We start from the raw sequence: 11,185 nt of genomic DNA, 5'->3' as shown, positions 1-11,185 counted from the left end.
CGACTGGTGGGAATTGGCTGGGCTGATCAGCCCAGCCATCTAGCGGTCCACCAGTAGCCGAATAAGGCCATCCGGCTGGGCTCATCGGATGACATGACATGTACATGTTGTTCACAGAAAAAACAAACAGCTTTCCCTCCGTTCGGCTGGTGGTGGTGCGTACGTGGCTGGACTCGAACCAGCCAGCCCAGCTAATTCCCACCAACCGAACAGGCTCGAGGTAGATCTTCAAGAGGGCAAGGGGCCGGAGCCGAGGGAAGACGAGGGCCAGATGCAGCGACGGCGGCGGGCAGCAGGCGCAGCGTGGAAGGCGATCCGCCCAAGTCGCCGCGACGCGGGGGACGAGGGTTTTTTTAGCCCAAGTATCTAAGATTTCTCCTTGCTCTTACCATCTTATTTTTCACCTAATGACAAAGTTGCATACAAAGCATGCCATATTCCATAAACCCTTAACTAAACCCTGCTCGAGAAGCATCCTTGCAGACAAAGTAAGCATCGGCTGAGTACCTGATCACAGATCGAGCCACATGATCCCACGGATAAAAAAATATTTAGTTTTTTCTCTAAAAAAGCAGTTTATCATATAGAAAAATTAAAAAGAAAACATATCTGGTGAAAACCATAATTTTGTGAAATCTCGTGCAAATCACAACAAAAAAGTCTTCTAAATTCACCCAAAAAAATCACACATATAGACGATATAATGATACACAAACTTATAAAATATCTTGTCCCAACTCAACTTCGTTTGTGGGATATAGAAATAACAAATTTAAGTCAAAACTTCCAAATAATTTGTTAGAAAGCCCCAACCCCAACCCCAACCCCACCCCCCCCCCCCCCCCCCCCCCCCCCCCCAAAAAAACCCATCTACCGTTTCCAATTTTCTAACTCCCAAAGTCCCAATTCGTGCCCTGCCCGAGAGTTGCTTAGGGTTTCTGCTGCCCGACAGTTGCTAGGGTTTCCCGAGAAATTCCCCAAATTCTACGGCCGATCCCGCATTCCCGCTTCCCGTTGGTCGTCCTCGCCTCGTCGGCGATCGCATGGCTCATCATGCAGCGGAGGAGCCAGGGGTGATCCAACCGCCTCCGGCTAGCGCCGCCGCCGTCGATCCCGTCCGTCTCCGGCGGCCGGTACGATCCCCTCGCCTCCCCGCCGTCGCGATTCTTTCTCGTATGCGCCTCCTCACCTCAATAGCCTCCGGATCGCAGCTTGCCGCGCTTCCCTCTTCTCCTACCAGCGCCGTCGACGGCGCCATGGAGAACGGCCTCCCCGACGACCCCCTCGTGGAGGTCCTCTCGCGCCTCCCCGCCAAGTCCATCTGCCGGTTCAAGTGCGTCTCCAAACCCTGGCGCAACCTCATCGCCGACCGCCTCCGCTGCAGGAAGTTCCCCCAAACCCTACAGGGGTTCATCTACGGCGACGGCGAGGCCCGTGCCGGCGAGAACTATGGGCATTTCATCAACCCGCTGGGGAAACCTGTGCCTCTCATCGACCCTTCGTTCACCTTCCTGACGAAGCTTCCTGGGGTTGAGAAGATCGTTCTCTTGGGCTCCTGCAAGGGGCTCTTACTCTTTGGGCACAGACGGGTTTCAGACATATATGACTCACTGGGCTACATTGTGTGCAATCCCGCCACCGAGCAATGGGTGGCCGTGCCCAGCTCCGGTTGGTCCCCGTGGCCAGACAGCGAGGCTGAAGAGGATGAAGATTACTGTACGGAAGAATATGTGCTCACACATTTGATTTTCGATCCAGCGGTCTCCCCGCACTTTCAGTTGGTCCAGCTGTGGCAGGAAAGCTATAGGAGCTTGGCAGGGGTGCACACTTACTCGTCTGAAACTGGGGTATGGAAGTCAACTAAGAGACGTGATTGGAAACGGTGGGGCTTGGATGGAATCATAAGCACCGCTGCCGGATGCCCCTTAAATGGCATGCTACACTTGAAAGTTGATGAACTTTATGAACGCCGGAGCATCATAGTTGCGGTTGATGGGGAAGGGAAGACATCCAGGATCATCCACTGGATAGAAAAGCGTGGTTTTCCTGATTTTGTTGGTCAGTCTCATGGACACCTGTATTGCATCAGTGGGGACATAAATGATTCTGATATGATAACTGAACTGTCTATTTGGGTTCTTGAGGACTACCATACAGAAGAATGGGTTCTGAAACACAGTGTGAGCATTTTGCAGCTGTTTGGGAAAATGAGTTGCCGATTTGACTCCTACGAAGTGGTCACCATTCATCCTGATCGTAATTTGGTCTTCTTTGTTGAGTATGGGGACTGCAAATTGATATCGTATGACATGGATAGTAAGGAGGTGTGTGATGTCTGCACTCTCGGACGTGGTTATGGGTGTATCACTCCATATGTTCCCTACTTCTCGGATTTGTCGGTGCTTGAAAACAAGCACTGAAATTGTTCCGTTTGTTTACTCCTTAGGACCTTCAACATCAGTTAGATCTTCCAAGCATAGAGTAGCTAGTAACTTGGTGTAACTCTATTGGAATATGATAACTGATGCATTTTGCTGGTGCTTGGATCTGGCATGGTTCAATCCTTATGGCTATCCAGTTAATACTGCAATGCCAGTTGAGACATCTGTATGTAAGCTAGCTCTACATTTAATATCTTGATGAATGCAGTTGCCCAACTTATCTTGATTTGTGTTCAACATGTATATACCAAATGCTACCTTGTATGTTTCCAGAATTAGTTGCAGTAACCTTATATAATTGTGTTTGTTTGCTGCACCAGTATATGTTTATTTATACAGGAAGGCTGACTGCTTTTAGTTGTTGCAGGCAATGCATTTGCATGGTATTGGCAAAATTAAAAGCTCTTCCGTATTAACCTAAAAAACTGCCTAGTTGATGTGATTTACATGATACATAGTCCGCAGGCCAAATATTGTCATGCATGACTGTTGAATAATAGCTAGAACCTAGTAAAAGCAGACTTCGGACAATTTAAGTAATCTTATGTCTTCGGAAGATGTGCTCTGAAAAATGATTGGCATACATGACTATAACCAACTGTCTTTGCTACAGAAGTTGATAGTTGAGATGGCACATTTAAAACTACTTAGTTTCCTGTTGTACAGGTCAATTTTGTGTGCAAGTATGATGCTTGAGAATTTCCAAAGCGAGATTCAAATGAAGTACAAATTTCAAAAGAATTCATAGTTTGTTGCTGTAAGCTCTGAACTGTGTATGTTCTCCTTGAGATTATGTACTAGACCAGATAGATGATGAGGTAAAAGTGTTACATGTGACCTCCAAGGATGAAGGTTGAATGTTTAGTCCATCACATGTTATAAATTGTACTTTGCATGTTCTTGCAGGTATGTTGGGAAGCTCTTTTAGAAATTATAAAATTCTGCTGGCTTCTGAATATTTGGAGTTAATATTTTATCGCAGGATATCAATTGCTACATTTCAAGATGGATCCTCTTTCATGTTCTGATTCTGAAAGTGTGGTTTCTGCAAATTTTGTCCTTTGCGCTGAATCAAAGGATCTCAGCAAAGCAGTTTCTAAGAAAAATACCGAAGATAATTTCTGGCTATCTCTTTCTACGATTGGATCGGCACAGCTCATTGTTCCTTGAAAAATGTGTATTCTCTGATGCTTGGTAGAATTCAAACCTCATCACTCTTCAGATGGATGTGGCAATCCTATTGCCGGAATAGACATTTTTTTTCTGGCTACCCTCAATGACCGTTTAGACACTCCGAATATCCTGAGAAGAAAGAAGAGATGCCTGTCAGTTTACAATTGTGTTCTCTGCAATGGAAACTTGGAGAAACCTTAGAGCATATGTTAGCTCATTGCACATTCAGTCAGTGGTGATGATGTGATCAGAGTGCAGGACATTTGCAAAATGTGCTTTCACTGTACGAGAACTGCTCGGGGCAGTTGGTAAATAAGGAAAAGTCTTCAGTCATGTTCAGTAAAAACACTAGTCAGGAGATTAAATCTGCGTTTATGCTCTCGTTGGATCTTGCTGCTGAAACGCAGAATGAAAAGTACCTGGGTCTCCCGGTTTTCATTGGGAATTCCAAGGTTAAAACCTTCTCATATTTGAAGGATAGAGTGTGGAAGAGGATCCGGGGATGGAAGGAGAAACTGCTATCTAAAGCTGGGAAGGAGGTTCTTATAAAAGCAGTGGCTCAAGCAATACCATCATATGCCATGTCCTGTTTTGATATCACAAAGACTCTGTGTGATCAGATTGGGGCCATGACATGTCGCTACTGGTGGTCAGTCCAGGATAAAGAGAACAAAATGCACTGGTTATCATGGGAGCAGCTGTGTAAGCGTAAGCAAAAGGGAGGGCTTGGATACAGAGATTTACACCTCTTCAATTTGGCTATGCTAGCTAGACAGGGGTGGCGTCTTATAATGGAGCCAAACTTGTTATGTGCACAGGTTCTGAGGGCTAAATATTTTCAGAATGGAGATCCGTTGACAGCTAGTGAGAAGCCTGGTATTTCCTATACATGGAGGAGTATTCTGCGCGGTCTGCAAGCGTTGAAAAAAGGGTTGATTTGGAGGGTCGGTGATGGCTCAAGCATCAACTTTTGGAGTGATGCATGGATTCCGAATGGAGTTTTACGACGACCAGTTACGCCTAGGGGAAGAATAGTTTACAATAAAGTGTCTGATCTCATTGATCCACACTCTGGAACCTGGGATGAGGAACTTATTAAGGAGATCTTTTGGGAGGAGGACGTTAAACACATACTATCCATTCCCATCAAGCATGGAAGGGAAGACACTCTAGCTTGGCACTTTGACAACAAAGGTATTTTTTCTGTCAAGTCGGCCTATCACGTTCTGGAGGACGCCAAGGAAAGGGATCAAATAAGACAAACAGGTAGCTCAAGCTCTAGTGTTGAAAGGGAGCATGATGTTCGCTGGCATCTGGTGTGTAAGTTAGACTGTCCACCGAAGGTGAAGCTTTTTCTGTGGAGATTGGGCCACAACAGCTTACCTTTGCGCATGAACATTTTGAGAAGAGGTATGGAGATAGATACCAGGTGCCCAGTGTGCAGGCGCTTAGATGAGGATGGAGGCCACTGTTTCTTGAAGTGTAAGATGGTCAAAAAGTTATGGAGGCATATGAATCTGGAGCATATACGTATCCAGCTATTGTCACTAAACTGTGGAGTGGAGGTTTTAATGTACGTCCTTGCTCTGAACGATAGCCAGAAATTCCCTGTCATTGGTTTATTGTGGGCATGGTGGAATGCCAGGAACAAATGCAATGTGGGAGAACAGATGAAAAATGTCGATTCAGTCAGCTTTAGTGCACATGAGATTATTGCTAGTTGTGGTAAAAAACAAACTAGGCCATGAGATTATTGCTAGTTGTGGTAAAAAACAAACTAGGCCAAGTCGAGAGGCTATACCTGGACGAAAGTGTTGGCAACCACCACCAGTTGACTTTCTAAAGGTGAACTTTGATGGCGCTTTCAGGGCAGTGGAAAAGGATGGAGCATGGGGCTTCATTATTAGGGACAGTGATGGTCAGGCAATCGTGGCAGGATCAGGCCGGCTATCTGCAGTTCCTGATGCTATCTCGGCAGAAGGGGAAGCATGTTTGGCAGCACTGGAGGCGGCCATGAACCGTGGAATATCTCGAGTGATTATTGAAACAGACTCGACGAATCTGGTTTCGGCTCTTCGCGACAATGCTTATGATCAAGCACCTGGTGGAGTCATCTTTAGTGAAGTGCGGGGTGTTTTAGAGATGCATTTTGATGATGTTATTTTTTCTGCTATTCCTAGAACTTGTAATCAAGCGGCACATGAGCTCGCTCGTTTTGGTCTTAGTCGGGACCCGGACCTCCCAAATGTGTGGGAGGATCCCCTCCCTGGTTTTGTAATGACTTTGGTGGATCGCGATCGCGCTGATCCTGGGTTTGCTTAATTAAAGAGCGAGTTGACTATCAAAAAAAAAAGTGGTGCTGATGTTTGACATTGGGACCCCTGGTATTTTGTAATTTTGACATGGTTCAAGATGGCAGGGAAAGGTTCAGTTCTCCATTATATAAGGAGATCTTCATACTAGTTACATGGACCATCATGTGTCATCAAAACAGTATAGTATTTAACGCTGCAGTTCCATCAACTAGATCATGATAGGTGCCTAACCTGATGTTGAGACCTTCAAACTGACTCCTGACTCCAGATTTCAGAAGCTGGCAAACAGTGTGGTTGACAGCAGTAGATGAAACTGGGTGCAAACGCAGCTGATGTGATTCTTGTACCAAGCTGGGAGATGAAGCATAATGCTTGGACTTATCAAATGATTAGGCAGGATAGTTCATCAGCACATCCAAAAAAAAAGAGAGAGAGAGAGAGAGACAACGACCGGACTACAGGAGTGGAAACTATGCGGCCCAGCCGCAGGAGCCAGGCCCAGCCCAGCCCACGGAATCCTGCCCACCTCACGTGGCCCCCACTTTGCTTCCCCTTTTCTTCCTCTGCGAGGCTCCACGCCGCCGCCGAATCGCAAACTCGCAATGCGCAGCTACAGAGGAAGCTAGGGTTTGGAGATCCACCAAATCCCTTGCCCGGTCTCGGTTCCCCTTCTTCCTCGGCACCGGCCGGCGCCGGCCCCCTCGTCAACGACCTTCTCCGGCGGCCGGTAAGCTCCCTTCGCCTCTCCGTTTCTCTGCATTTCGTTCTCTCGCGCGCGCATCACCTCGCGTCTTCAGCTCGATCCCCCGCTTCGCAGGTCGCTTTCGGCGGCATGGATTGCCCCAAGCGGAGCGCGCCGGCTGGCCTCCCCTACGACGCCATCGTGGAGACCCTCGCGCGTCTCCCCTCCAGGTCCGTCTACCGATTCAAGTGCGTCGCCAAGGCCTGGCGCGACCTCATCGAGGACCCCCTCAACCGCAAGAAGCTCCCCCAAACACTGGAAGGGTTCTTCTTCATAGACAAGCCGGATGGCGTCGCCAGCGTCGTGAAACATGTCGATTTCATCAACCTTTTGCCGAGATCCGTGCCTCTCGACATCGACCCTCGCTTCTCTTTCCTGACGAAGCGGCCCGAGATTGAGAACCTTGTATTCTCGGATTCCTGCAATGGGCTCCTCCTTTTCGATCATGTTCGGAAGTCGAACTCACTTGACGTATTGGGTTACATAGTGTGCAACCCGGCCACAAAGCAGTGGGAGACTCTGCCCACCTGCAGCTGCTGTCTACCACTAACAGATTGTTCAGATTGGTATACCTTTTTGGCTTTCGATCCAGCTGTCTCCTCTCATTTTCACTTGATTCACTTCCAGTTTGGGGGGGGTTATTATGAGGAGGCAGAAGCATTGGACGGTCAGATGTTTGTGTATTCACGGCCGGTGTTTCAAATGTGTTCATACTCGTCTGAGGCTGGGACGTGGAGTCAGAGCTGAATCAAATCGAAAGAACAATTACAATTAGAATTATGGCACTATCAGTTCAGCAAAATCAGCTGGCATGCCTTTTTCAATGGCATCCTACATTTGATGATACTTTCTGGTGTTGAACATGATCGGATAGTTGCTCTGGATGTACAAGGAAATGCTCAAAGGATAATCACAATACCAGCTGCTGCAGAGGGGAGGCGTGGGGAATATAATGGTTATATGGGTCATTCCCAAGGGCGTCTGCATTACATCAACAAAGAATTTAATTCTCATGGCTGTAATCAGAGCTACGTACTGTCTATCTGGGTCCTTCAGGATTATGATAGACAAGAATGGCTGTTGAAGGACACTGTGAGCTTTCTGAAGCTCTCTGGAAAAAAGAGTTGCACAGGCAGCATGTCGGACTTCTCCGTTGTGGCCATTCATCAAGATTGCAATGTGGTTTTCATTCTTCAATCCCTGAATCGACTAATAGCATATGACATGAACCGCAAGGAAGTGAGTGTTATTGCCACTTTTGAACACGAATCTCGCGGTGCGAGAATTGCTCCTTATATCCCCTATTTCTCGGAGTCACCGGCGCTTGCAAATAAGCTCTGAAAGTGTATGCTCTAACCATGGAGCAGCTAGCAACTTGGTTAGGTGGCGGTGAACTTAGGTGGAACGTTCTGTCTCTGCTTGGATGTATTCCTCTTATGCTTTTGGTCTAATTAATACAGCAAGCCTGTTTTCGTCTTGGTGTGGTTTGTGTTGATGTTAGATGCTTCAAAGGCTACCTTTTGTTTCCAAATGATAATTGTCTTCTTGAAGCCTTCGTTTCTTGTGGACGCTCTTGCAAACAATTATAAACTATGAAATCTCTTTCTTTGGACCTGTGTAGTTATTTATTCTGAGCGAATGAAATTATCTTCCATATGTTGCAAAAGGTGCATTTCTTGGAACGGTTTCAAATTGAAGGCTCACAGCAACATCATAAGCTAGAGCCAAGCTTTTATATGTATGCTTCTGAACAATTGTAATTGGAGACTTCGGCCGGAGCTGAGCTGGATACTAATTGCTTGTGCCTACTTCAGCACTAGGCAGTGTTTGTTCTGTTCAGACAACTATGCTTTTTTTTTTCAGAGACAACCATGTGTATTTTTTCACCAATAATACACGAAATAAATGCCTCGGGTCCATTTTAAAATGAAACCTTTATCACTTAACAACAGTCTGAAGCTCCAAAAACTTCAGGAGTCAGGACCCCGTCTGAGTCTGCAACGTCACCAGCCGAGAGGAACCTCCTCCTTTTCCCCACAACAGTGACCTTCGGCCTTCGACACCTCATGCCTTGAATCCCTATTTATTATTCAAAAATATTTTTTAAAAAAATTATTTCTAGCGAATAAAGCATCAGTTAACAAGATTCCTCTAGTGGATCGGAACTTGTCCACTCATATTCGAATTCTCGACCTGTTCGATACACTTCTTCGAACACCATATTAATCAAGTTGTTTCCTACGCAGTTAACACAATATTATTAGTAACTGATCACGTTTTGTTGTGAGCTCGTGTAAGCCATGGCGAGCAGGTCGCAGCCTCGCAGGTAGCCGACGCAGGCCGTCGGGGCGCAGGCCGCCGAGGGTCTGCAGCTTAGGCGGCGTGGAGGGTGGGGGCCGTGTGGTGAGGGGGAGCTCGCCGTGGCGGCGGTGGTGCGCACCGCCGTGGGATCGAGACGAGCAGGGAGGCGGAAGCGAGCAGGTGCAGGGAGGCGGAGCGGAGGCGAGCAGGTATGGGGGAGACTCGCCGGGGATGTGTGCGCCGTCGGGAGGTGCGAGCAGGAAGAGGAGCGAGCGCTCGAGCCGTTCGGCCTGGCTCCGTTCCATCGCAGGGGAAGGAAAAAAAGAGCAGGGGTAGAGATGGAAGAAAATAAGGTAAAGACCCTCGGATGGCATTATTGATCGGATCGGAAGCATTGAGCGAGACATCATCACCATCGTTCCGTCGGATGGCATTATTGAACGGCCTGGCTCCGTTCCCGTCGCTGACGAGTGAGCACATGGGGAGAGAGGACAACGGGAGGGAGGGAGCACGGGAGGCGGGGTCAAGATAGAGGGCAGATGGGACGAGGCAAATTTGCCCAGCGTGGATGATTGTTTACATATCGGGATACATTAGCGAGGATGATACCCATATTGTTGGATCTAGTTTTTTGATGAATTTCTATCTTTTTAGCTAGGCAGGCCAAGATAGAAGAGCCCTTGGAGATGCTCTAAAGCTGCACTTTTGAAACACACAGATGGCTTATATTATCTAAATTTTGGACACCAGTATTAGACTTTCTGACTTAGTGGTAAGACCCACCGTGGTTTGAAGCTGCTTCGTTTACAAAAATATCAACTCAAGGGCTGCCACATATTTACACTTCGATTTCTCTCTTGTACTATTGATTACCTTCAAGCAATTGAATGGAGGCCACACATAAAGTAGCTTATTTGTTGTGTTATTTGTAGCTATATGACCACACGTAAGAAGTGGGCTTAGAACTTATTTCCAGTTGTTTCACATTCGTTTCTTTTTTTTGTTAGGATTATTTTGATTCATACCATTGCAATTTTCGAATTTTGGAGAAACACTATTACAATTCGCGTATTTTGAAGCATACCATTACAATTCTTCACTTCCCACAAAAATGCCACTAAATACGTATGGAGATGACTTGGGCCAGCTGCAGGTGTATATGAATACGTTTACTTCATTGCAGTCTCTCTCCTTTATCACCGACGTGCGGGTTCCACTTGTCATCTTCTTCTTCCTCCTCTTACCATCTTCCACCGCAACTGCCCAGACCATGTCGGCCTTCCCTGCTCGCGCGCAAACGCCGCTGCCGCGCGCACGCTTGCGCGCCGTGCCGCCACTGCCTGCGCCGCGCCGGCCTTGCCGGCCACGCGGGTCGCGCGCCCCAGCTCCGCCTGGCCGTGCCGGTGCCCCAGCTCCCTGAGCCGTGGCAGCGCCTGTGCGCCGCACGCCGCTGCGCAGCACCGCCGCCCCCATGGCCGCCGCCTGGCACTGCACGTTGCGCCCCCACCTCCGGCCATCCTCCTTGAGAGCCGAGCCCCGGAACAGGTCTGCCTCGCCCCAGTGAAGCTCCTTGGCCTCTACTCCGCCCGCCACGGCCACGAGCAGAGCTCGCCGTCGCGCCAATGGCGCCGCCGCCCACAGCCTCCACGGCGCCCTGCGCCACCGCCCTCTCCCTCCCCAAATCGAGGAGCCCATAAGCTTGCTCTCGCCCCAGTGAAGCTCCCAAGCCCAGCCACCCTCTCCCTGCCTCACCGGCGCGCCGCCGCCGCAGCCTAGCGCCGCCGCCGGCCGCCTGTACCCGTGGCGCCGCCACCGCGGTCCATCCCAACCCCAACCCCAACCAAGCCCCTCTAAAGGTTCGTCTTGACCCGCTCTAGCTTTCCCCCAACTTTCCTCACGCCGCCGGCGAGCTCTATAGCTCGAGATTCCCAATCGGCATGGAGCTCTCAACAAGTCTGAAGGGCACCATTTTGATATCACCTGATATCAAATCATCATTAATGCTTGAACAGCCAGAAGTTCTTGTTGCTAGCACACGTCTAGAACCGGAGTTGATGCGCCTGGCGTGGGGCCATGGAACAGAAACCTTGAATCAGAGAGGCGAGGCATCACCAAGGATAAAAATACCGTTGGGAACCGGTCCGGTTTGACCGGTTACCGGTCAAACCGGACCGGACCGGTTCCGGTTCCAACCAGTTTCAAAACGGCCTAAA

At 48.6% G+C, this 11,185-nt stretch overlaps 2 protein-coding genes across 2 annotated transcripts; both read left to right on the top strand.

The window, feature by feature from the left end:
* Nucleotides 1–873: 873 nt before the first annotated feature.
* On the top strand, nt 874–2,678 carry LOC120659535. Its single transcript, XM_039937712.1, has 2 exons — nt 874–1,133; nt 1,212–2,678. Exons 1-2 carry the CDS (start codon nt 1,044–1,046, stop codon nt 2,418–2,420), a joined length of 1,299 nt encoding a protein of 432 aa, XP_039793646.1. The 5' UTR covers nt 874–1,043; the 3' UTR covers nt 2,421–2,678.
* Nucleotides 2,679–6,501: 3,823 nt separating this feature from the next.
* Nucleotides 6,502–8,277, top strand: LOC120659534 (putative F-box protein At1g60370). The gene is made up of 2 exons (XM_039937711.1): nt 6,502–6,656; nt 6,747–8,277. The coding sequence occupies exon 2, from the start codon at nt 6,762–6,764 to the stop codon at nt 7,416–7,418; it is 657 nt and encodes a 218-aa protein (XP_039793645.1). The 5' UTR covers nt 6,502–6,656; nt 6,747–6,761; the 3' UTR covers nt 7,419–8,277.
* Nucleotides 8,278–11,185: the final 2,908 nt, after the last annotated feature.

Source organism: Panicum virgatum, chromosome 2N (genome assembly GCF_016808335.1).
Source record: "Panicum virgatum strain AP13 chromosome 2N, P.virgatum_v5, whole genome shotgun sequence".
NCBI lineage: Eukaryota > Viridiplantae > Streptophyta > Magnoliopsida > Poales > Poaceae > Panicum > Panicum virgatum.
The sequence above is the reverse complement of the archived record's forward strand: the minus strand, read 5'-3'. Positions and strand labels throughout refer to the sequence as shown.

What these genes read in the sequence shown, in the direction of transcription:
- LOC120659534 (XM_039937711.1), top strand. Translation starts at nt 6,762, where the DNA reads ATGGATTGCCCCAAGCGGAGCGCGCCGGCTGGCCTCCCCTACGACGCC.
- LOC120659535 (XM_039937712.1), top strand. Translation starts at nt 1,044, where the DNA reads ATGGCTCATCATGCAGCGGAGGAGCCAGGGGTGATCCAACCGCCTCCG. An exon ending in CCGTCCGTCTCCGGCGGCCG is followed by an intron (nt 1,134 to 1,211) that starts GTACGATCCCCT and finishes TCCGGATCGCAG; the next exon opens with CTTGCCGCGCTTCCCTCTTC.